At 48.4% G+C, this 26,339-nt stretch overlaps 2 protein-coding genes across 6 annotated transcripts in view; both read right to left on the bottom strand.

The window, feature by feature from the left end:
- Nucleotides 1-10,624: 10,624 nt before the first annotated feature.
- cers3a (ceramide synthase 3a) lies at nucleotides 10,625-21,389 on the bottom strand. 5 transcript variants are annotated; one of them, XM_054770670.1, is made up of 17 exons: nucleotides 21,048-21,387; nucleotides 20,887-20,976; nucleotides 20,584-20,716; nucleotides 19,944-20,504; nucleotides 19,713-19,869; nucleotides 19,114-19,644; nucleotides 15,236-15,409; nucleotides 14,905-15,022; nucleotides 14,726-14,844; nucleotides 14,594-14,651; nucleotides 14,479-14,529; nucleotides 14,281-14,373; nucleotides 14,091-14,219; nucleotides 13,909-14,015; nucleotides 12,414-12,567; nucleotides 10,808-12,327; nucleotides 10,625-10,707 (listed from the first exon to the last, which is right to left on the bottom strand). In XM_054770670.1, exons 1-16 carry the CDS (start codon nucleotides 21,372-21,374, stop codon nucleotides 12,127-12,129), a joined length of 3,003 nt encoding a protein of 1,000 aa, XP_054626645.1. In that variant the 5' UTR covers nucleotides 21,375-21,387; the 3' UTR covers nucleotides 10,625-10,707; nucleotides 10,808-12,126. The 5 variants fall into 5 exon arrangements, with proteins under 5 accessions (XP_054626645.1, XP_054626648.1, XP_054626649.1 ...); XM_054770671.1 differs by lacking the exon at nucleotides 10,625-10,707 and having other exon boundaries at nucleotides 12,146-12,327; nucleotides 14,091-14,211; nucleotides 21,048-21,389; XM_054770672.1 differs by lacking the exon at nucleotides 10,625-10,707 and having other exon boundaries at nucleotides 12,146-12,327; nucleotides 14,281-14,305; nucleotides 21,048-21,389.
- Nucleotides 21,390-21,784: 395 nt separating this feature from the next.
- LOC129178478 (mucin-2-like) overlaps nucleotides 21,785-26,339 on the bottom strand; it is a 41,622-nt gene continuing 37,067 nt past the window's right edge. Inside the window, 13 exon segments of the mRNA XM_054770753.1 lie at nucleotides 21,785-22,238; nucleotides 22,308-22,428; nucleotides 22,510-22,549; nucleotides 22,672-22,800; nucleotides 22,866-22,964; nucleotides 23,046-23,243; nucleotides 23,625-23,665; nucleotides 24,388-24,483; nucleotides 24,606-24,774; nucleotides 24,849-24,880; nucleotides 24,964-25,085; nucleotides 25,210-25,279; nucleotides 25,359-25,531. Coding sequence (XP_054626728.1) covers nucleotides 22,043-22,238; nucleotides 22,308-22,428; nucleotides 22,510-22,549; nucleotides 22,672-22,800; nucleotides 22,866-22,964; nucleotides 23,046-23,243; nucleotides 23,625-23,665; nucleotides 24,388-24,483; nucleotides 24,606-24,774; nucleotides 24,849-24,880; nucleotides 24,964-25,085; nucleotides 25,210-25,279; nucleotides 25,359-25,531 — 1,486 coding nt within the window. The 3' untranslated portion in view covers nucleotides 21,785-22,042.

Raw genomic sequence — 26,339 nt, 5'->3', positions numbered from 1 at the left:
TCAAAAAACAAGAAATTCAGTCTTTCACAGATCACATCAATGCGGTGGACACCAATATCAAATTTACTCGCGAGGACACTAAAGAAAACCAACTAGCCTTCTTAGACTGCAAGGTAATTATAGGAAAGGACAGACAGCTACTTACAGAGGTCTTTAGAAAGGCCACACACACTGACCAATACCTGCTTTTTGAATCAAACCATCCACTACAACATAAACTAGGGGTTATTAGGACCCTCCAACATAGAGCGGAACAAATACCAACTAGTGCTGAGGGAAAGAAAAAGGAGACACAACATGTCCAGAGAGCGCTCTCAACCTGTGGGTACCCACGGTGGGCTTTTAACAAATGTCAAAAGAAGAGAGTAGGGAAAGAAACCCAAAAGCCCACAGAAGCAAAAAGGAGAGGAGTGGTAGTCCCTTATGTAGCGGGGGTCTCCGAAAAACTCCAGAGGATCTTATGGCAACACAAAATTCCTACCTATTTCAAACCAGTAAATACCCTGAGACAAAAATTAGTGCATCCTAAAGACAAGGCTCCAAACCAGAAACAGAGCAATGTGGTCTATTCCATCCACTGTAAAGATGAGGAATGCAAAGAGCACTACATTGGGGAAACTAAGCAAATGCTCCAAAAAAGGCTTTATCAACATCGCAGGGACAATGCTAGTGGTCCTCAATCAGCAGTACATCTACACCTGAAAGCTACCAATCACTCTTTTCAGGACAGCGAGGTTAAGATTTTGGCCAAAGAAAACAGATGGTTTGAAAGAGGAGTTAAGGAAGCTATTTTTGTCAAACAACAGAACCCATCATTGAATCGGAATGGTGGTTTGAGGTTTAATTTGGACCCTGTGTTCAGCAGGTTACTGAGACCAAAACCCACAGCTCTTAGTCTTGCAAATGAGGTGAAGGCAGGGCCGAGCCAGAACAATAGATGCTAACAAGCCAGTATCAGAGTCGTTCATACCCAATTCAGGGAGCGACACTTCCCTTTTATCGTAGGTGTGAATAACAGGATAGGATTATACCACTGCTCCGCCCAGGCTTAGTGTAACGAACCAATAGGAGGAGGGTGTTGGCACACCAATTCCGCCCACTCTTACTGTATTTAAGGCCTAAGCTACCAGCACTTATTAGTTTGCTGACGAAGCTCTTCGGATGAGGAGCGAAACGTCCGACACCTTCTACACAGAAGTACAGATGACGTCTCAAGAAGCCTTTTCCTCGATACACACAACTGAAGTAGTTCAGGCCTTTTATTGTTTTAATATTGATGATTTTGGCAAAAAAGTAAAGAAAAACCAAAAATCCCTATCTCAAAAAATTAGCATACCATGAAAAGGTACTCTAAACGAGCTATTAACCTCATCATCTGAATCAACGAATGAACTCTAAACACCTGCAAAAGATTCCTGAAGCTTTTAAAAACTCCCAGCCTGGTTCATTACTCAAAACCGCAATCATGGGTAAGACTGCCGACCTGACTGCTGTCCAGAAGGCCATCATTGACACCACCAAGCAAGAGGGTAAGACACAGAAAGACATTTCTGAGCGAATAGGCTGTTCCCAGAGTGCTGTATCAAGGCACCTCAGTGGGAAGTCTGTGGGAAGTCTATGCCCGCTTTGACACCCAAACTCCTGATGAGCAGAGAGGGTGGCTGAACCTGGGGAGCACACAGGACGCACCTCTCATGGTGACATCAGCTGATGTGCGCAGGGTTCTAAACAAAACAAACCCACGAAAAGCAGCAGGCCCAGACAACATCTCAGGACGTGCACTTCGGGTTTGCTCATCAGAGCTAGCTGATGTGCTTGCTGACATATTTAACCTGTCGCTTGCACAAGCATCTGTACCGACCTGCTTTAAGTCCACCACCATAGTGCCCGTACCCAAGAAGAGCAACGTGACCTGCTTGAATGACTATCGCCCTATAGCACTCACTCCTATTGTTATGAAGTGCTTTGAAAGACTAGTCATGACCCACATCAAAAAGAGCATCCCGGCGGCAACTGTGGACCCTCTACAGTTTGCATATCGCCAGAACCGGTCCACGGATGATGCAGTCAACACTGCCATCCACACAGCCCTTTCTCACCTACAGGGCCAGGACACATACGTCAGAATGCTATTTATAGACTATAGCTCTGCTTTTAATACAGTCAGCCCCCACAAACTCACAAATAAGCTCCTCACACTTGGCCTGTCTCCCTCCCTCTGTAACTGGGTGTTTAACTTTCTCACGGGCAGACCCCAGTCAGTCAGAGTCCACAACCGCACATCCAGCTCAAGAATTGTGAGCACTGGGACCCCACAGGGGTGTGTGCTGAGTCCACTCCTCTACACGCTCTTCACCTACGATTGCGTGGCCTCCCAGAACAACACCAGCATCATTAAATTTGCGGATGACACTACAGTCATCGGCCTGATCACTGGTGGTGTTGAAACATCATACAGAAGAGAGGTGGCGGACCTCATAGCTTGGTGTCGTGCTAACAATCTCCTTCTCAATACAGATAAGACTAAAGAGATGATCATCGACCCAAGAACAAGGGAAAAGGAGCCGCATAGACCCCTGTTTATTGATGAGACTGAGGTGGAGAGGGTGAAAACCTTCAAGTTCCTTGGCACACACATCAGCGAGGACCTCACCTGGTCTCACAACACACAACAAATTCTGAAGAAGTCCCAAAGGAGACTGTACTTCCTGAGAAGACTGAGGAAATTTGGCATGTCCACCACAATCCTGAGTTGCTTCTACAGATGCACTATGGAAAGTGTCCTTACCGCCTCCATCACTGTTTGGTACGGTAACTGTACAACACGTGATAGGAAGGCACTCCAGCGGGTGATCAAGACCTCACAGAACATTGTTGGGGCAGCCCTCCCCTCACTGCAAGACATTTATACATCTAGAGTCCTACGAAGAACACACAACCTCATCAAGGACAGCACACATCCACAACACTCATTATTCACACTCCTACCGTCAGGCAGACGCTACAGGAGTTTGAAGTCCAGGACCACAAGGCTGGCAAACAGCTTTTACCCACAGGCCATCAGGCTTCTCAATGAAGCACTCAGACACGCCACACGCACACACTCATAGCACTTTATTTATTTATTTATTTATTTGTATTATTTACTTGTATTAATGTCTCTTCTGTTGTTGTTGCTTAATTTATTGGTATTTATGTATATGTGTTTATGTTTCTTATGTTCTTATTCTTTCTTGTGTTTTTCTTTCTTTTCTTGGGAGAATGAACAGAATAAGATTTTCATTGCATGGTATTACTGCTGTTTTACCATGCACATGACAATAAAACTCTCTTGAATCTTGAATCTTGAATCTTGGAAGGAAAAAGTGTGGCAGAAAACGCTGCACAACCAGAAGAGGTGACCGGACCCTGAGGAATATTGTGGAGAAGGGCCCATTCCAGATCTTGGGGGACCTGCGGAAGCAGTGGACTGAGTCTGCGGTAGAAACATCCAGAGCCACCGTGCACAGGCGTGTGCAGGAAATGGGCTACAGGTGCCACATTCCCCAGGTCAAGCCACCTTTGAACCAGAAACAGCGACAGAAGCGCCTGACCTGGGCTACAGAGAAGCAGCACTGGACTGTTGCTCAGTGGTCCAAAGTACTTTTTTCGAATGAAAGCAAATTTTGCATGTCATTCGGAAATCAAGGTGCCTGAGTCTGGAGGAAGACTGGGGAGAAGGAAAAGCCAAAATGCCTGAAGTCCAGTGTCAAGTACCCACAGTCAGTGATGGTCTGGGGTGCCATGTTAGCTGCTGGTGTTGGTCCACTATGTTTCATCAAGGGCAGGGTCACTGCAGCTATCAGGAGATTTTGGAGCACTTCATGCTTCCATCTGCTGAAAAGCTTTATGGAGATGAAGATTTCATTTTTCACGACCTGGCACCTGCTCACAGTGCCAAAACCACTGGTGAATGGTTTACTGACCATGGTATTACTGTGCTCTATTGGCCTGCCAACTCTCCTGACCTGAACCCCATAGAGAATCTGTGGGATATTGTGAAGAGGAAGTTGAGTCACCAGACCCAACACTGTGGATGAGCTTAAGGCCGCTATCGAAGCATCCTGGGCCTCCATAACACCTCAGCAGTGCCACAGGCTGATTGCCTCCATGCCACGCCGCACTCAAGCAGTCATTTCTGCAAAAGGATTCCCAACCAAGTATTGAGTGCATAACTGAACATAATTATTTGAAGGTTGACTTTTTTTTGTATTAAAAACACTTTTCTTTTATTGGTCGGATGAAATATGCTAATTTTTTGAGATAGGGATTTTTGTTTTTTCTTTACTTTTTTGCCAAAATCATCAATATTAAAACAATAAAAGGCCTGAACTACTTCAGTTGTGTGTAATGAATCTAAAATATATGAAAGTCTAATGTTTATCAGTACATTACAGAAAATAATGAACTTTATCACAATATGCTAATTTTTTGAGAAGGACCTATATATATATATATCTTTATATAAGTATCTACCCCTGAATATGGATAAAAATTATACTATGCTAATGTTTACATGCTGGAAATGCTAACATGTAGCATGATAGTGCTAAGTGTTTATATGTGTCTACCCAGGAAAATAGCTAAAAATGCTAGTATGCTAACATTAGCATGCTAGCAATGCTAACGTGCTAACCATAGCATGTTAACACCTAGCATGATAGTGCTAAGTTGTTATATAAGTGTCAGGGACAGACGCAGTCACAGCAAGAGCCGGGTCTGGGTCCCGAGCCATCGGTTCACTACCCCTGCGCTAGCGTGATGGTATCCAGTCCACGTCCAGTATAGCATCCCGCTTCACGAGCCCCCGAAGACAAACGTGCCCCATAAAGGTAACATGGTCGGATGCTCCGATCAGGCTTTTATGCTGCCAATACCGATCATCAATTGTACCAATCCATCGGAGCACCCCTCGTAAATAAAATCAGAGTAGAAATTAGTGCGCCTTTTACTGGACTTTGTTTAAGGGCGGCTTGGGACGAGAAGGACAAACATGTGAGGAACAGCTGCTTTGGGAGACAGAGTCCAAATGAAAAGTCCAGTAGTGGCGACATGTTCGCCTTCCTGTTTGTTGACATGCGGCAGCTGGGAAAATAAATCAACAAAAAACACTTTGATGGACCGGGGACGGTTCCAAGGACGCCATTCCTGATGAAGACCAAGAAGATTAGGTGAGGTTACATTCTCACGTGTTCATGAAAATGCCAGGGACAGGTCTGTCTCAAACACCGAAACGCAGCATGTCCCAAACTTCCAAGATGTCCAAAGAACGAAGACGCCCTCACACCCTTTATAAGCAAAGACAACATGAGCCAAATGAGCGACAATCAGGCTCCAGACGAGGACAACAGAGGGACGAATGTGGTGCAGATGTTCCAGCAATAAGCGTCCCACTAATTGGTGCCATGTCCCCGTCAGACATTCCTCATGTTTGTAACGCAGGGCACATGCAGGAATGTACGCATCCTGGAATCCTACATGGACAAACACTGAGACTTTTCTGGAACATTTGTGCCAACACACACATTCCACACTTGTACGCGCCAGGCGGTTCTGAAAGCCAAAGCCAGAACGTATCCTGGCCAAGAAGTCCGGTCGGACAGTTCTGGAATGTTCTTCCCCGTCTCTCCTCAGACACAACAACCACCAACAATCAATAAAAGCCCTCTGACGTTCACCGACTTGGACAGCAGCAGAACTGACGGGCTTTTTGGACCTCTGATGAAGGCGATGACGATAATAACCAAAAATAGACGTACCCACGGTGTCGCACGGCTCCTCCTTGTGGACACAGAAGTCTGTCCTGGAAGACAACAACAACACTCTCAGAACATTGTCAACATAACGTGCTGCGTCTCAAATGGAATACTTCAGTCAGTACACTTCCATAAGTACACTGCACTGCGCACTTACGTTCCCGAGTGCGCAGTTTTGGACGGTGTAGCACAGGGGCGCCCATGACGTCCACCGTGTGTGTCTGATGAACGCTACGTAGCTCTTTTCACTGACGTGTTACTTATGTACACAACTATTGCGTGTCATTATCTTGGTTGCCACATCGTGTTGTGAATGATATCTCATCGAAAAGTGTGCACAGCCCTGGTGGAGTGCGATTCCAAATCCGTTATTTTGCCGTACTTGTCCGTGTGAACACGCTCACGCACTCAGAGACCAAGTGGGAGCACTCAGGGTGGCACAGGACGTCAAAACGTGACGAGATTTCTGTCTCGTGGGGCCGATAACAAAATAACTTCATTGGTCACACAATCCATGAAAATGAACTCGATAATGATGTTGATACCTCCGGTATCGATATTTATTGATATCACTGAACAACTATACCAACGTGAACAACAACAAAAAGGCTTGTTTTACATCAAAACAACAATTTATTTACAAATACAACACCATCCACTATTTACAATTTTCACATTTGGAACTGAACTGTGTGTGTGCGCGTGTGCGCGTGCGTTCAAATTTCCCTACAACGCGTAACCTTCCGCACGCAACACTCCTCCACGCTCTCTGGCTTCCTCCTTCCCGCCATGTGTGATTCTCTGTTCACTCGATGTCCGCCGCGCTCTGATCAAATGCGCGTCGGCTACTTTGTGGCTGATTTTATGGCTTCAAATTGCTGTGAAGTGAAACTCATTGGTGGAGAGTTGCATCATCGCCTCTTATGGCCTCTTGCGCAAAAAAAAAAAAACGCAAAAGATATATAAATACGTTGTTGGTATCGATGTCATCTTTGGTACTGAATCGTTGAAACCTGCAGTGTAAATTCTATTATTGGCTCAAGTAACTAAACAACTACACCACAACATAAACAACACAAAAAAGGCTTGTTTCACATCAAAATAACTATTTATTTGTTACCATTTTCACATTTGGAAAGGAACTGGGTGTGTGCGCACGTGTGCACACACACCCAGTGTGTGCACACGCGTGTACATGTGCATGCACTAAAATGTCCAAACGACGCGTAACCTTACGCTACACTCGTCCACGCTCTCTCACTTCGTCCTTGCTGTCAGCGCATCAGTACCCCATCTTATCAAACGCACTTCTGTCGTCATCACCTCTTTTTGACTCTTGCGCAAAAAACATAAAAATTGGGATTGAATGAGTTAATGGGTGATCATGTGACCAACAAGTTGTTTTTGTGTGCAGCGAGCAAGAACATCAGAGGAGGAAGAGGAGGAGTTCTCAATGACGTGTGACAACAGTCATCCTGCTGCAAACACACACACACACACACACACACACGCGCACACACACATGCACGCACACACACACCCACCCACCATCTGCGGACCCGGCTGTGTGTGTAGCTTTTGCATGACTGAGGTGTGAGCATGCGGGGACAGCCCACCTGGTGACCAGCACTGCCGTGTCCACCGGGGGGACGTCGTCAGCAGGAAGGTGGTTGGTTCCGAGGTAGCGTGGACCTCCAAACTCCTGATGCTGCCAGTGGCAGAAACTCTCCAGGGAACGCTCTCCATGGTGGCCCACCTTCAGCTTCTCCTGGGGGGGCACAGACGGCTCATTAGGAAGGAAGGTTCTGATGGTTCCTCCACATTTTCTTCTAAACGCCATCTGCTCAGAAGGTCAGAGGTGAGACTCACGGGGCGGCTGTGAAGCAGAACCAGCTTAGTGACCCGGATGTTGACCCTGACAGCCAGACTGTGGTGCTGGAACATGTTGTACACCTGACACACAACAACGTGGACAGAGCTCACGTGGGCGTCGTGGTTCTGGTCGTGTCGGGTCACCGGCCGGCGCTCTCACCATGTTCATGACGGTCAACAAGAACCTCTGGGCGGCCTCGGCGCCATGGTAGCGGACCATGTCCGCGTCGGCCACCACCAGCGTCTCCACGGTGTACGCTTCCTGCAGCCCGATGACGTTCCTCTTCCCGCGACCTTCCTGGCCACCCTTTGACCTCTTCTTCCCTGCAAAACCACACACAACCTCATCAGCTGTGGCCACGCATCAAGCAGAGCGCACGCAAAGATGGCCAACACCAACCGATTTCTAAAGAATCTCGCCAGAACCAGCAGAACCAGCAGCCAAATGAGATTTGATGCTCATCAAATGTGGCCACTGCATTAGGAACACAAGATTCCTTGGCCTGTCAGGTGCGTATGAATATGCTAATGAGGCGTCACATGTCCTCTGGCATGTTCATAAAGAGCTCAGCTGTTCCAGACGCTTCTTAGCAACGTGACCCACTTTCCTCAAAGTCTGACGACACCGTTTCTACTCAGGAAGTCAAGCTCGCAGCACGCCGGCCAACACCAACACCCCAAAGAAAAGACAACAAAAGACACTTTCTCTTCCTCTCGGCGGCTCTCTTGCACTCCTGCTTACCTCCTAGGGGAGCAAAAAGCCCACCTACTTCCCAACAGCTCCGCCCACCTTTCCGATAAAAAAAAAGAAATGAGCATGCAACGTCTAAAATATGGTAAATACAAATAAACTTACGCTTCATAAAAGGAGGGCAGAGAGTGCAGCGCAAAAATGTTGCAAATGGTCGTTCACAGGCAGGTGAGGTATCGTAGAGTGGGATGGCGTTTGGAATAAATAAAGTCTTGTAGCGTTTACTGTGGGAACGAAACTGGAGGTGTCTGTAGGAGAATGAGCTCCGCTTCCCCTCTGTTGTCCGTCGGAATGGGTGGGTGGGGCCGTCCATGGTGGAGAGCAGTTTGTCCTCCTGTCTCTCACTGAACGCCTCCGACCGAGTGCCGAGCGCCACAAACTCATTCTATGCAAGTCAAAGCCTCGCTTGCCACAATGCCCCCCCTGGCTGGGACGAATAAACGGCGAGTAAGAAGTTACACTCCAAAGCAGCAGGGGGCAGCGTGCCAACTACGGGTTGCATGATCCGCGTGTGACATCACTGTGTTTACATTTGCTGAACAGGCACGCACGTGAGCAAATTTAGCAACGAGAGCTGACGCTTATGGCACTGTCTCTTTAAGTCCATCTGAACATCAGATGAGGAGGTTAAAGGTCAAAACAAAAATCCTGTTCACTTTTTAAACACAGCCACAAAGGAACTCAACCTACACACACACACACACATCTCAGCGTCTGACCCACTTGTGAACATGTGGAAAGCATTAGACTGTATGTGTGTGTGTGTGTGTGTGTGTGTGTGTGTGTGTGGTTATGTAACTTCTGAGGGGTCAAGCTGCTCCACTTAATGAGCGCCCACGAGCAGACGTGCACGGTGTGTGAGCGTGTCTGGGTGTCTTCTCTTCTCTATTAAGATCACACACCATGTTGCCGTTTTTAAGAAAGTCAGTGCCAACATCTGCTATCTGCGTGCACGTGCACCACAGCAACACAGACGTAAAAAGCGCACACTCGCCAGCGTACGAGTGCGCGAGACCACCTCCACTCTCACTAGCCGCTAGCGTCAAAGCTGAGGTTGCATCATCGTGTTGGTGCAGACCCAGATAAAAGGTGCACATTGACACAATTATCATCACTTGGGAGGGATTACAGTCCACTTGCATTGGGCTGAGTACGCGCCTGGAGTAGAAGACATCCAAGCCAGACACACATGAGGATTGTTTGGCTTTGGCAGAGGTCTGCTGCCTGACTCCAAGAAGCTAAAAGCAACGGGCTGACGAGCTAAAAGATCCACTTGGAAGTCCATGAACTGCTCGCAAAATATTCCATCAAGGAATAACATGAAGATTAAACAAGACTTTTAAAGGAAGAAGTTGCAGAAGAAGATGAAGACACACAAACACACACGCTCGAGGTGTCATTTAGTGGTGATGCTGGTCCAAATGGATCACATGACTCACAAGCGCCACACACACGTAGAGGGAACATCAACAATAGTACGACTTAACTTCACGCACCACACACAAAAATGGTGTAATAAGCACGCCAGACCACTAGTTGGAGATATAAACACTTCGTAACTTCTGCAATACTGACAATAGGCAGTATTGAGCGCTCTGATTGGACGGTTAGGAAGTGCTGTGATCTTCTGTGTGCATCACGTGACCTCGCGCCGTCACTCACCTGTGGGGGTGCCGCAGCGTTCAGACCTCTCAGCGTCCCGTGCCGGGCGGCGTCGCCGCATTAGCTGATGTTTGAGACCCGAGAAAGACTCTGGTAGGCTCTTGCGGACCCCCAGAGGGCGGATGAAGAGGACGTCCTCCCCCATGTGGATCAGACCTGTCTGCAACACACACAGGAGGAGGGTCACTGAATGCATCAAACAAGATAACGCTACCTGCAATTTACAATGTAACAGGTATGCTGTGTGATGTGATGCATTCAGGGACACTCAGTAAATGCGAGCAGAAACCAACGTTGAGACAAAACCAGAACCACGACAGGTGGAAGAGGAAGATAAATGTTTACCAGGCCTCCACAGGTGCTGAGTGACACGAGAGATTCGGGGTGGTCTTGCACGGAACCGGAGTAAAGGCAGAGCTGGTCCCGGTCCAGTCGGCTGAGCGCCGGACTCCGCCCCCCTCGCCTGTCCTCCACCAGCAGGGCGGCCGACACCAGGCCGCCGTCCCGGGTTACGTTCAGGCGGAGCTTCCTTCCGAACGAGGGCAGCGACACCATCAAGTGGTCCGGGTCAGCAGGTTGGTGGAGGGGCAGCAGCATCGGAACCACCTCATCCGTGTCCACGTCAGACTGGACTAAGAAAAGAAAGACACACGTCCATCACACGCTCCTAAACATGGACGCGTACGTAGAACTTTGATCGAAACAAAAGTTTCTGTTCGGTTCTTACCGGCGAGTTCGACGAGGAGCAGCGCGAGGAGCAGAAGGCGCACGACATAGCGGTTCTGCATGACGAACCTAGGAACCGCACCAAGACCTGGACCAAGACCGGGACCGGGACCAGGACCAGGACGAGGAGGTTTGGTGGGGAATCACCGCCACCCTTTTCCAAAACTTTTCTAAAGTGGCTCAAGCAGCTGAAGACACGCCCACGCGGGCCAGCTCCACCTCTTCTGGCTTCTGATTGGCCCACTGGAACATTGACCATTGGAGAACTCCGCCTTTCATTAGACGGCGTAGCTGTCAATCACCGGGTGGGGGTGAAACCTTACACGTGGTCTCAAGTGGAGCTAAAAGTGACTTTAAATGTGAAGAACTAACTATTTTATTATTGAGTATATTTAAACAATTATGAAATATTTACATTTTTTGTTTACTAACTCATTTGTCTGACTGGAGCGCATGCAACATACTATATTTTATTTATATACTGTATTTTGTTTATAAAGTGTATTGTTTGTACATTGTCGAAGTAAACAGCTAGATTCTTTATGCTTGTGCTGTTGTATTTTTTTTAACTATTTGTATTTTTAGTAGTATTATTGAAGTATATTATTTTCTTTCCTTATTTTGTCCGCTTGTCAAACATTTTACTAAACATTGTTCAACAAGTATGTGCCCCGCGACTGGCTGGCGACCAATCCAGGGTGTACCCCGCCCCTCGCCCGAAGTCAGCTGGGATAGGCTCCAACATACCCGCGACCCTCGTGAGGCTCAGCGGCATCAAAGATGGATGGATTGTTCAACAAGTATCAAAAAAGATGGAAAGCGTTTGTTTTGGATTCCTATCCACCACATTGGAAATACTGTAGATCTTAGACCAGCATCGATCTATTATTATTATTATTATTATTATATTTTTATAAGCAAATTATAGAAAAAATAATGCATTGCTAAGCAGGTAATCATTAGTGGAAAATATCATTATTGAAACTGTATAAAGTGTTTAAAAGACATGATACACTAGTTTTGTTGTTATGATAAAATGGTGAAAGTTTATTACAACTTGATCGTGCTTTTTGTCTTAGTGGACACTTCACTAAAGATGCAAGAAGAAAAAGTAGCAGGGGACGTGGACACATAGACAGAACTAAAGTGAAGGAAAGAGAAGATGAACAGTCATGGACATCTAAAAGTATAAAACTAACAATAATTTAGCTTATTTCTCATAAAAAAAGACTAAAATTGAAACTTTTGGCGTCCTGTCAAGCAGGAGCCGTGACGGACAGCCTACATTTCCCACCGTGCTGCGTGAGAGTAACGCAAACATCAAACCGCCTTCAAGGAGTCTTCTCGTTGTGTGGCGCCACCACCAGAGGAAGCCTCAGTGCACCGTCTTTGAGCGCAGATGTTCTCGTGCGAGGCCAAAGAGCCCAGGCAGCCATTGTTGTTTTTTGCAGCGACTTCACCATCTGACAAGCTGCTCTCCTCCTCCTCTTCATCGTGATCGCTCCTCTCGTCTCTGGTCAGCTGACATACAAACACACATGCCCACCAGACTTGTTAAAAGATGGGAGGGGTCATCAACAGCACGCATAACGACCACTCGGACTTACGGTGCCGAAGATAAACTTCCTGAGCATGGCGAGGATGAGGAGGGCCCAGAAGAGGTGCAGGCCGAGGAGCAGGAGGAGCATGGCGTTGAAGAAGTAGTAGCCAAAGAAGGCAGGGTAATGGTGGAGGGGGTACACCCACGTGCAGTGAATCAGCCTGAAACACACAGGAAGTCGCGCAGTGTCTCAAATGGAACACTTCCATCAGTACACTTCACGAAGTGTACTGTGGCTGTGTCTCAATTTGTGCACTTCCAAACTTATACAAACAAACAATCAGTTTTCCACACAGGGCCTTTTTTCACTCTCAATAATAAAAACTTTCATTTAAATACTGCATTTTGTGTTCAGTTGTGTTGTCATTGACTAATATTTAAATTTGTTTGATGATCTGAAACATCGAAGTGTGACAAACATGCAAATAAGAAATCAGGAAGGGAGGCAAACACTTTTTCACACCACTGTAAATGATCCGACAACAGGCAAAATAATAATAACAACACGTGTTACTGTTGTGGCCGTAGCCTAGCTAAACTAGCTAAAACTCAAATCTGAACACTTCGCACCCGACGTCACTTCCTGTCCGCCACTGACTCCGCTCCCCAACAAGGTAAACTGTCTTAAAAGGCTTATTTTCTCAGATTATGTTTACTATATTGGGTAATAGGAGTGTAAAGGTGACTATAGGGCTGTTATTTCAGGTCTAGAGGGCTCTAATAGTGTTGATGTATGTAAAATGTATTTAGAAGATTGTAAACAGGTTTTCTATGCTATAACTCCAAAAATATTGCGACTCTAAATGGTCCATAGGTATGAATGTGAGTGTTTGTCTATATGTGCCCTGCCATTGGCTGGACACCAGTCCAGGGTGTACCCCGCTTGTCGCCCGAAGTCAGCTGGGATAGGCTCCAGCATGCCCCCGTGACCCTAATGAGGAGAAGTGGCATAGGATTTGGATGGATGGATCAAGAAGGAATCCTACTTCAGGGAAAGTCGCTCATCGCATTCGAGTTTGGAACCAATTAACCACCATAAACGAGGGATTACCGACTGTTGCGCACTTTGCAGAAATATCCATCCATCCATTTTCTATGCTGCTTGTCCTCACTAGGGTCGTGGGACTTAGCGGAAATAATGATCGCAATATTCTATTGTTTTCGTTCAATAAAATACCTACCAGCCTTTTTCCCTACTTCTCGATTTCTGCTATTATTATTTCAAATCGGGTAAGGTTTGATCGTCTCTCCCCTTCTTCTACGTAGCCAATACGGCAACTGTTGTGGGTGCTGAGTGTCTAGCACTGCACACTCACCATTTTGACCCTTTTGCATTGATTGAGACACAGCCTGTCTTTGCTGCTAGGAGGACAATGCTTGTCAATGCGTGCGTTTTAGCGACACCTAGCGGCACAGCTTGAGCTGCAACATCTTCAATCTCAAACATCAGCACCGCGCGCACACACACACACACGCACACGCACACGCACACGCACACTGACCAGAAGGGGAAGATGATGAGGCGAGTCACGATGAAGACAAGAGCAAAAAGAACAAAAAGAAGTTTGCAGCTTTTCTCCATTTTGGCGTAGTTCAACAGCTTGGCCGACTGAAAGCAAACAACAAGCGTGCGGTCACGTGCGCGCATATTCAACAACAGCAGGAAACAGGAAGTGTGACTGACCTCCAACAAGACATCGGCGGCGTCGTGGACCAACAGGACCAGCGTTCCCACGCGGATGAAGTTGACGCACCAGGAGAAGGACAGGAGCACCAGGGTGGCGGCGTGGTGGACCATCTGCTCCCTGAAGTCCTGAACAAGGCAGGCGGCCATCATCATCGTCATCATTCTTTTAAAGGAAGTCAGCGCTCACCTTCCTCTTGACATCGGAGAAGACGCTGAAGAGCAAGGAGACGTAGAAGCTCATCTCCAGCATGTAGTACCAGTACTGAGACTCCAGCAGGGACTGCGCACACGCATACACACGCACTATATGACGTATTTGTTATGACAGATATGACGTGGTGGGAAGACTAAGCTAACGTGTAGCTAATGGTAAACAAAGACACACCTGCTTTGGAAAAGCCGTCCACACAGCTCTGGTGTCATAGAACCATTCTTTCTGCAGGACAAAAGCATTCATTAGATGAAGTGTCAGAGTTTTCATTATGACCTTTTAAACTCACGTCGTACAGCGCGAGCAGTCCTCCGATGGACGAGGCCAGGTAGAAGACAAAGCGCCAGCTGACAGCAGCAAACAACAGGTGACTACACAGCCGGTCGTCATGGAAACAGATAACTAACAAACATGGCGTCACCTGGCCTCGGTGAACTTCTTCAGAACTCCGGGCCGGTCCTGACCACGTCTCCTTCGGAACCAGCGCTCCACTTGTCTCACGGACAGACAGCTTTTCTTGGACAGCCCGTCCAGGTCAGCCTGCGGGTGACGGGGGGTGGGGGTTAAACATGGCGGCAACAAGCACGCCGCCTGGCTTACCTGAGCAGGCTTCCTGCTACGCGTGGCGTAGTAAAGTTTGAGGATGGCGTTGTCGTCCACTTTGAGGTTGACTCTCGACTTGACGCCCGCATGGATCGCCAGCGGCGTGGCGACCCACCTAGCATGCAAGCACACGTGTGATGGTTAGCACGACTGGCGCTACAGAGAAGCTACATCGTTGGACTTCCTGGTGCTTTTCATAAAAACATGACAATGTCACATCTGGAAGAGATGTTGATAGGACGACGACACATTCTTGTCCTAAAGTTACAAAAGACCGAAGCAACACAGCCAGCAGCGGACCAGAACCAAGGCTGCGGCGGCGGCGTACCTCTCAAAGATGTATCTGACGAACAGGAAGACGAAGGCGTAGGGGATGACGACGTAAAGGTGCGAGGCTTTGGCGTAGACCCGCCCCTCCTTGTCCTCCAGGTCAGTCCAGGTCAGGTTTCCCGGCAGCCATATTCTGTCCCACCAGAACCACTCGTACAGAACATCCAACATCCTGATGGATGGGAACGGGAGGGGCGTTAGGCATCAGTTCATTCAATGTGATGACCTTTGACCCATCAGCCGACGCTGCGTTAAGAAGGGACATTAGTGGTTGTTGTCATTCACTCTCTACCAATCAGCACACTGCTCTGCCAAGCCCCGCCCCTTTAGGAAGGCTGCCAAAATTGTGTGCAACTACAGCAAACTACACTCAGGATTTGCACACTCCTTAAGCCCACGGGCGGTAGCGACTGCGCCAGGACTGCAGGGGGAGCTCGGGTGTGCTGGGGGAGCAGCCTGAAGAAGAAGGACGCCACACGTCTGGACAAACTGGGGAGGAAGGCAGGCTCTGTCATTGGCACTGAGCTGGACAGCCTGACATCTGTGGCCGAGCGGAGGACACCAAGGAGGCTCCTTTCCATCATGGACCACCAGCATCATCCAATGCCCAGCATCTTCTGATGACTATCACTGCCCTGCTCCACCGATAGAATGAGCAGATCATTCCTCCCCCACGCCGCAATGTTTCAACACAACAGAGGGGGAGCCATAAAAACGCACACAGGACCCTTCGACATGATCATGGGAGGACCGAGGATCGATTCAAATGCAACCTTCAGGTTGGGAGACAACCACTCCGCCACCTAAGCCATGCCGCCCCCCCTTACGAGGAGCAAGAAGTTAAAGAGTTAAACAACAGGGCAGATCAAGGGGCCCAAGTCTTCCACCCGCAACACAGTGGGCCAAGGCTCAAGTCCCAGGGAAAGATACGTAGCTGGTACGACAGGGTCACAGATCATTTTCTTAAAAAGGAACATATAAATACATAAACATATTTACGATGTAATGCCCAGCAGCCCACCGGTACAAAGCGTACTTATTCAAGTGGAAGTGTGCAAGTGCACCAACTAGTCATGCGTCGGACGTGAACCAATCGGCTTCGTGTCGTCGGGAGCCAAGTGGGAGCCGATATTATTTTCTTACCTCGTCTTTTTTTTCCCTGTTAAAGGCAAATGTCATTGGTCAAGATGTGTGGCGGCGTCTCGTTGTGTCCACACTGAGCAGGGGGAGGGGCAGGGTTAAACACCCCGTGGTGCTCTTAGAGCCGATTCGTTTGTGAGAAATTTGCATGAAGAGATTTGACATATTGGGACCTAATTTGTCTATTGAGATGGGTCTCTTTATAATATTTAATATTTAAAATATTTAATATTTATTCAATAATAAGCATGTGATATCATGTACTTTACATGAGTGATTCATTTTACACAGTACACATCATTTGGTCAGAAATTCATTAAAGACAACAAAAACATTTGAGGAGCCACTCGGGAGCTGAAAGAGTCGGCTCTTTTTAGTGAGCTGAGCCAAAAGAACCAGTTCTCTATAATGAGAGCCATCACTCGCACCACGAGCGCAAGTCCTCACCAGCACAAAAGCAATGACGTCATCCGCCCTCTAGCGGCGGAGGAGGGGATGACACCACAAAGACAAATGGCCCACGTAGGACAGAAGGTCACCAAAGGTCTCATCCTCCTTGAGCTGAACATCTAAATGATCAACACAACACGAGCGTGCACGTGACGACCTGCATGGAGACTTGCTGACTGTAAACACCAAACGCTAACGTGCACGTTTACACGTCTTAGGTGGGGTCGTCTTTACGGCACCAACACCTCGCAGGAGTCACAACAGACACAAGTTTGGCCCAAACGCAGCAAAAGTAAAAGTTCAACTTAGGACCACCCGGATGGGACCCCCCTCACCCCTGCCCCCCGAGCTGAGGTTGAAAGGTCACTCAGGCTGAAAAGAAGAAAGGTCACAGGAGACGCTCACCTTCTTCTCCCCCCGTGTGAGGTCGACGCTCACAGTCTTTGTTTGCATTGCACTCCCACACCCACAAACACACACCCACACACACACACACACACACACACTGCTCCCTCCAGGAAGTGCACCTTTCAGCCCCGTGGGCACACAAAGTGCTTGTTTGCATTGTTGCTGATAAAGTTTCTCTCACACAACAAAGCCTGCCGGAACACAAAGTGTCCCTTAGCGCGTCTTCACCGCGATAAGCTTCGTTTTTATGTCAACACCTTCGAGAAAGGAGCGCATGTCACAAAGTGATTAGGACTTGTATACGACAACAAAAAGAAGTGATAAAGTAGCTTGGACAGTGACTCACTCAGCCTCAAACCGTGGCGACGAGCGACAGAAAGGCTCAGGACATTTCAGAGAAATTCAAACTGAAACGGTTTGACTTTCAAGAGAAAAGTTGTAAAAGCGAAAAGGTGATCCTACCTCGCGTCGACGCTCCCTCCAGGTGGACGTGGACGTGCGCCAGCTTGGGGGTGGGGATCCAAAGAGAGCAAACACTGGCGGGTTGACAATGTCAACTGAAACCAACGGAGACATCCAAAGACACGCCCCCCCACTTTAACAAGAACACGGATGCTCCCTTTCATCCTACCTCACCTGCTCCCTTGCGTCCTGGTGGCACGCAGACCTGAGGAAGACTGACTGATGAGCGCTGGGCTATGATTGGATGGATTTCATGTTCAGCAACTTCATTTCTTGGCCGATGGGACACAGTATTGTCTTACAGCAGGGGTGTCGCATGCACAAACAAAACCATTTTATTTGGTATTCTTCACCTCCTGTTGGCTTCATCACATGTGAAAACCAATGCATGCCAGTCAAAATATGCTGTTCATGTTGTCCTTTCGGGCCGCACGGTGGCCGAGTTGGCTAGCATGTTAGCTACACAGCCAGGAGGTCGGGAAGACCTGGGTTCGAATCGCCGCTTGGGCATCTCTGTGTGGAGTTGGCATGTTCGTGGGCTTCCTCCAGGTACTTCAGTTTCTTCCCACATTTCAAAAAACATGCATGTCAGGTAAATTGCACAAATGTGAGGGTGGATGACTGTTTGTCTATATGTGCCCTCTGATTGGCTGGCGACCAGTTCAGGGTGTACCCCGCCTCTCGCCCAAAGTCAGCTGGGATAGCCTCCAGCCTATCCCCACAACCCTAATGAGGATAAACGGCATGGATGGATGGATTTTGTCCTTTTGTCCACCTGTCCGCATTAAGACCTCAGGTATGCTGGAGCCTATCCCAGATGCCTTCAGGGTGCTCTGCATTGGTCTCCAGTCCATCACAGTGCACATGTAGACAAACAACTACTGACACACGCGGCCAAAGTGTTTTTTTATTGTGCCACAGCACATTGCAAAAATACTAGTGGCGCTCCGATCGATCGGCCACCGATTTCCGTGAAAAAGCATATGCCGATATTTGCTTTATAACGCCGATCACCTCAGACCCCGTTGCAGCATCCAGCCTACAGCGACCTTCTCCCGCCAACTTTCCCTTCACGAAGCCAAAACAAGCATGTCTGCCGTGCAATAGTGCATTGAAATGTTACACTTAATCTTACGTGATCAGTATCGGACGATTGCAGTCATGGATGATCGGTCTTGGCAGCGTAAAAACCTGATCGGCGCATCCCTAAAAAATACAATCTAAAAAACTGCAAAAATGGAAAAAAAACAGCAAAAAGGGAAGAAAATGATGAAATTGTTTATTTTGTGGTTAGAATGTGCCGTGTGACAATGAAAAAATGCACTGCTGGGACTCCAATGGCCCCCGCGACGGGCTTTGGACGTCCCTTTCTCACAGCAGTGTGAAAGCCTGATGAACGGCGGGTGTTTCCTTTACCTTCTGTCCCGTCCTTCACATGTTTCCACTTGTGTTAGCAGTTTGATGAGCGACTCGGCGTTGTAGGGAAACATTTTCTTTGTCTGCAGCTTGGCCACCAGGAGGCGGAGCTTGGACAGGCAGCCGGCGGCTCGTGCTAACGTTTGACAAGCCGCCATGTTGCTCTGCGTCTTTCCACCTGGGGCGGTCCACCCGTGTGACCCTTCAATATTATCTGGATCGGACTCATCAGAAGGGTCATAGTCTACGAGGCTCCGCCCAGGACTGGTGCCCACATGACCGGAGTCCGACTTGGGTGAAACGGCCACTCGCTGACACGCTGCAGTGAAGCTCCGCCAGTCCGTCCTCAGGTACTTGAGGTAGCGTACTAGGTACTCCAGGAAGCAGGTCTCCATGGAGATGAGGAAGTCCAGGAGGACGCGGTGGTCGAAGGCCACACTCTGGAGGACAAACAGGAAGTGACAGTGGGGGTTACAGCCGGAAGCGCAGGCGGCTTCGCCGAGATCAGAGTGGTCCAAGGTGGAATCCTCTCTAGAAGGAGAAGACAGACGGTGATGCGACGTCCAACAGGAAACAGGCCGCTACCGCACGAGTCGTACCTGATTTGGAGGAAAATGGTGAACAGAGCTTTAGCGGCCTCCATCATGTCGTCATCCTGCTCGCTAAAGAGCAGCGTCAGCAAGCGGCAGGTGTGGAGCACCTCAGTGTGCCCCAGGAAGGACCACAGAGCCTGTAGATACCCACAAGCCTCGGCGCCTCCAATAGAAGACAAGCTTTAAGATCATTGCGGCGACAGCTGACTAGCGACGCTCACTTCCTGCGGAACTCACCTGTGGCGCTGGCCCGCACGTAACGCTCGACACACATGATAACGAGCAGGCTGACAGCTCGCAGCATCACGCCGTCACCACCTTGTCGCCCTCCGCCGATGCTGCTCGTCCCCCCGAAGAAAGACGCCGACCCCACTCGGATGCTCAGCAACCAGTCGGCTGCCACGCCGTCCAGCACCGTGCGAGCGAGCGAGGCGATGTCAGCGGCGCCGTGCTCGTGTGAGAGCGCGTGAGAGGGAGCGGGCGGTCCGGCGCCCACCAGCCAGTCCTCGCCGGCCTTGCGCAGTGCCGCCCGCTTCAGCAGCAACGCTGCACGCTTGCTAACAAAATACTGCGGCGAGCAACTGATAACAGCCATCAGTGTGGCTGCGTGCACGTGGGTCAACTTCTGGCTGCTAACGTACGTGCACGTCTCACTGGAGGCGCTCAGCAGCTCCAGAAGGTCCAACAGCAGGCAGAACGTGTTCACGTCCGAGTGCTGCCACGCGTCCACGGGAAGGAACCTGGAGGCCAATGCGCTTACGCTGGCATCAAACGCCATCAGAACCACCTTGACAAGCTCTGATGGAGCCAAGACAAGGTCAAAGTGAGGTTAAAGACACTAACACGTTTTCATCTTCTTCTAGCTGGGAGCTTTGACCTTGACAATTGTCCTTCAGAAGTCTCTTGAAGACGCAGCTCAGCGACCACAGGCAGGCGTCCAGAGTCGGGCCGGCGGGCGAGCTGAGAAACGCCCGCTCACACGTCTGCCGCCACGCTGGACTGACCGAACCCTGGAATGACATCACACCAAGCTGATACCTTTGACCTGCCAGAGGTCACATGACAGCGGCTTTTAAAAATGTGAATTCTTTGGAAACTCTCCACAAGAATCAGCTGCCAGCTCGTGTGCACACTATGTCAACAAACACAGGAGGTAAACCGGAAGTAAACATATACTCACAGACATGCGCAGTTGGTAGAGAACCCACGAGGCGGCGCTCTTTGCCGCCAAATGACTGATGAATTGCTCTTCGCAGCCAAAGTTAGCTACCTGAGAGCGTTAGCATTAGAATTAGCACGGAGTTTAGCCGCCGTTTAGGCCACAGGGGTTCGGAGACTCACCAGTAGAGACATGGCGTCCATGTCGTCAAACAAGACTTTAAGCGCGAGCTGGTTGAAAGACGCTACTTCTGGCTTGTGAGCCGTCGCCATGGAGATCGTCCTCCCGATCACAGTCAGGCTGACGCAGCTCAGTTCCATGCCGTTACCATGATGGTCGTCCTCTTCCCGCGCGCGCACTCCGCGGAGTATCACGCACGCGAGCTCTTCGGCACTGTGTCGCGGAAGTGTTGCGTTCAAGGTGGACTTGTAGGCCTCGGTAAGACTGTCGTGAAGCCCTGAAGCCACGCGACACACGCCACTGGCGGCCGCCATCTTGATGCTTGTCATGTGACCTGCGTCACGCGACATTTGCCGGAAAAAAGCGGAGCGTCCCCGCAATACATGACATTAGTTTGGCGAAACGATTGCGTCACAACTCCCGTTTTTTTTTTGTTTTTTTTTGCTCCATGGTGTTAACACGACAGCGCTTTTATTACTTAGGGGCCTGCAAAGCAGAGCACAGCAGCCCATTCTATTATTCTTCATACTTTAATATGAGATCTTATTCTGCTGCAGTTAATGCAGCTATTATACTAAAGTTTGTGCTATTTCTATTATGTAAACGTGACGTGCGGTGAGGCTCATGGCTGGTGAGGCGCTTTGGAGCTCCTTTGGTTGTTTTTTTTTGAAAACATTAATACAGGTTGCTCACTAAGAGAAACAGGAAAAACAAATAGATGACAATCATTTTCCTTTGGTTGAAGAATTTTTTCAAAAACGTCTTAGTCACATTTATTTAATTTGTTATGAACTGAAAAACGTTTGTGTCCCCACCCCTTCAGGACGAAGCAAGTACTGCAAGCGCCTCCCATACGACATTTCCCCATATGTTATTGCACGATTTGCAAGAATAATGATGTCACACTTAAAGCAAAGGCTGGTGTTGCAGAAATGTTTGGTTTTCTTGTTCCAAGCTGTAAGAAAGCTTCAGTCATTGAAGAGGAGGAAACAGTTGCTCAGCGGCGCCTCCTTGGTTTGCCAGTGCTGGTGGACACGCAAGCGGCCTTGCTGCAGTGGCACGTCTCCACCACGGTGGTGCTGTGCCGCACCTTGGAGCCGTCGGGACACGTCAGCTCCAGCTGCTGCCGACTGGTGACGCCCTCGCGGCAACACTCACACTGGTACATCATGGCACTGGCGACCAGGGAGTACCTGCACGCCAGGTAACCGCAATAAGATGGTGTACCTAATCAAGCGTCCCCATGTGGCGACACCACTCACGTGGATGAGCTCCCGCAGCGGCCCACGCAGGACGTCACGTTGATGGGAGCGCTGCTGCGACAGCCGGCCACCTCCACCACGCTCGCTTGCGTTCGGACCTCACAGAGGCCGCGCTGCTGACCTGCGAGACGGGAGGACACGGGTCGTCACGGAGGTTTGTCTCATCTCACACCCGGACTGCGCGATTGTCACGCAAACTTACAGCGTCGGCAGCAGCCGTCGTCGTCTGTCGTCTCCGTACCCTGGAACATGAATAACATGAAACACGCATGTGGCAGCAGACGCCATGCAAATACGCCCCCTGGTGGCTCTTTGGAGACAAGACGCAGCTTTGTGGCGTAAAAAGAGAAAGCGCAGCACTCACAGGCTCACAGTCCAGCGGGTTGAAGGGGGGGCAGGTGGTCTTGGTCTCCTTGGTAACCAGCTGGCCATTGATGCTCTCACAGGTGAACTTGGTGCACGAGTTGCCAGGTGGCGCAAACGTGCTGTTGACCTGTCAAGAGTACACACATGATGGATGTCCTCTAAAAGAGACGTTTATCGTGCATGTGCGCTCACCGCGATGACGTGTGTTGTGTTGTCAGGCATGGTGACAAGGCAGCTGGTCTGCACACATGTGCCACAACACCGGGACAACGGGGGCCGGTACTCGAAGCCCTGCCGACGACCAGAAGCGGTCAGCAAAACAGGAAAGACGGCCGACAAAAGAACAGCGTGCGCCATCGCCGCTCAGCTGACCTCGGAGCAGTTTGTGCGGCAGACGACGGGCGCGCACGTGATGGTGTTCAGTCCGGTGAGGGGGTCGGCGTCGTGGCCACAGTAGCAGTCCCGGCATGGCCCCACTCCAAGAGGTTCGGGTGCAGCTCCTGCCGGTCCTGATGGAGGCGCTGTTGAAAGCTCTGATGGGACTTGTGGCGTGGCTATTTTGCTGCCAGGCTGCAAAAACCACATCATTATTAACAATAATAATAATAATAATAATGCATTTCACATTTAAACAACCAAAAAATGAAATAATGTAGTTTAAAAATAAAAGTGAACAATTAAAGAGTATATAACTCTTGTTGCTTCACTCTATCACGCCTTTTCAAAACGAAATTCATGAATAAATCACTGTTTAGTCCTTGAATACGTCCTATTATTGTGAAAAATATGCATATTTAAGCAAGTTTTATGTCTTTTTTTGCCTAAATTAAGCTGAAAATGCTTCATTTAAAAATGGCAAAATGAAATGAAGTACAAATAATACAAAGCATTCAGGAGATGCGTTCAAAGACGTTGCAGAGACGTGTTATTTTTAGTCATGAGTGTTCTCACCTCGTACTCCGTCATGTCATACACGCATACACCTTTAGGCTCTGGACACACACACACATTGAAGACGACATGGGATCAGGTTAGTTGACATTAATGACATTAATAACGCGATTGGAACTACATCTGTGACTACATCTTCCTTAATCACCAGCACGGGCATGACATCGTGTTGACGATTTCATAGCAATATGTGCTGAGGCTGACATCCCATCAGAAAAGTTAGCCAAGCTATATCCATTTTACAACTAGAAAAGCACTCGAAAAGCACAAATGCATGACAGTGCAATGTACCAGTAAGGCTACAAAAAAATCAGAAAGGATTTTGCACCACCTTTTTTTCCAATTTGACCTTTTATTGGATGGACTTTTATTGGACTAGGGATATGTTATGTTTCACACAAAAGCCAAACAATATATCATGCTGCGTAACAAAAAAGTCCATTCAGCAATACTTTGCTTGCATTATTTTACTGCTTTGCAGAGCTATTTTCATAACCACATTCAATTCCACAAATTTATGTTTGTAACAGAAGTTTATTATTAAAAAAATAAAAAAACAAAAGTATCCAATCGGATGGGCAAGGCTATTAAAACAAATCGGATCGGATTGGAAGCCAAAAAATGGGGTCCGGGACATCCCTAATTGAAATGAATGAATGAATGAATGAAAGGCGTGAACTGTTTTTACCTGTACGTCTTTTTGACTGTAAACATTTAAAATCAACCATAGAGGATCAAATATTACACTATGAATACGACTCACCACAGGTGTAGGACAGGCAGCAGGTGCCGTTGGTGACTTTGACCTTGAAGCCTGGCGAGCAGGTCAGAGGCGGGGGGCACAAGTTGCTATGACATTCTGTTGGTGACAAAAAGCCATTTGGTGTTTTATAAGCCGACGTTTGTAATCGAGAAGCGAAACATCAGGAACATCTCCCAGAATTTTCAGCCTTTAACGTGCAATGTCATCATGTGACTGACCACATGACTGAGTGGTGCAGCAGCCGTCCGTCTTGTCCGCGAGCTGTTGGCCGGCCTCGCTGCACGACTGGTTCTGAGTGGGCGGACACCGGACAGGCTCGCATTGGATGCTCATGGAGTCGACGTCGCACCGACATGTGTTGCAGTCGCTCGTCCACCTGTCACCAGGCTGGTGAGAGAGAGAGAGAGACGGGTGACGCTCGCGCACTCGAGCCAATTGCGTGAATGAAAGCGGGTCAGCACCTGTTTGGGTTTGCCGTCAGGTCCGACACAGTCTGGCATTTGGAGACAAGAAGAAGCGGTGAGAGAGACGTGCATGCAGTTGCTGAGTCCGAGACAGAAAAGTAGGCGGGCTCACCACAGGAAGTGACACAAGTGTCATGGACGCTGTTGAACAGGATGGTGCCGTGAGGACAGAAGCAGCCCTCCTCGGTCCTGCTGAATGTCTCAGCTGACAGAGCTTTGTAGCGCTTGTTGTACCTGATGACACGTCTTGTCAACAAATAGTCCAAAGACTTTTGTACAATTCAAAAGTCAACCAAGACCTGCTGGACGGATTCTTGCCAGATTGTGTTTAATTTGAAAGTCTCTGAGTTCATATTACCTGTCGTTGCATGTTGGTTCCACAAGGGGGCCACAGGCCACGAAGACTTGCTCGTGTGGACACGTGACTTCTGTAGAGGAGATGTTTGGCTGACATCTTGAGGAAGAGGAACAACAGTAGCAATAATGACTCGCATCAGTGACTCTCACCACACCGGCCGTCCGTGTGGCTCCTCCAGTCCACACACACTCCTTCAGTGGAGCACTGGGTGGCGTACGCCTCCAAACTGGAGCAGGAGTCGTTGGCCTTGTTGCAGATATCAGACACACATGATGCCACAAAAGGTCCAGGAGGTACGACCGCGTGGCACGGTGCAAACACGCTGCAGACGACAAAAAGGTCACCAGAAACATCAAAACATTCAGACGACAAGACAGGGACCAGCGCTTGCTGTCTACGAGCCCAAGTGGAGGAACACTGACAGGAGCACTCGTCTCTCACGTGGGCTCCAAGGCCTGAGCATAGTTTACACCGTAAGACCGGGGGTGTCCAAACTTTTTCCAGCGAGGGCCACATGGTGGAAAACGAAAGGACGCAACTCTGCCACTTTTATATTTAGGAAAGCAACACACACGTGAGACCTGCTAAGAAGCTCCATGCAGCTCAAGAAACACCTGCATGTCACCTTCATGTCACCTTCATGGCGCACTTGAAGTGCTACTGAAATGACCTTTTTTCCACAATACCAGTTTATTCTTGTAAAATTGCGACTTTTGTTCTTCGTTCCATTATGACTTTTTTTCTTAATATTTTGACTTTCTTCCCGTAAAATTACAGCCGTTTTTTCCGTTTCTGCTGTTTTTTTAAATGTTTTCCAACTATTTCATTCCAGCTTTCCTCTTGTACATTTTCTCCTCGTAATTATAACTTTATATCTTTTAAAACAATCGTGTATGTTTTCTTTATTTCAACGTTGTTTCTAAAATGATATTTTTCCTCATTGTACAAGTTTCTCATAACATTCTATTTTTTTCTCATTAGAAAACTGTTGTTTTCTCTTCATATTTTCACTTTTACGCTGGGAAACTTTCTGCTGTTGATTTAAAAAAAAATAATTTTCCAAATATTTCAACTTTCTTCTTGTATATTTTCTTCTCCTAATATTTGGACTTTATTCCCATTTATACATT

Source organism: Dunckerocampus dactyliophorus, chromosome 3 (assembly GCF_027744805.1).
Source record: "Dunckerocampus dactyliophorus isolate RoL2022-P2 chromosome 3, RoL_Ddac_1.1, whole genome shotgun sequence".
NCBI lineage: Eukaryota > Metazoa > Chordata > Actinopteri > Syngnathiformes > Syngnathidae > Dunckerocampus > Dunckerocampus dactyliophorus.
The sequence above is the reverse complement of the archived record's forward strand: the minus strand, read 5'-3'. Positions and strand labels throughout refer to the sequence as shown.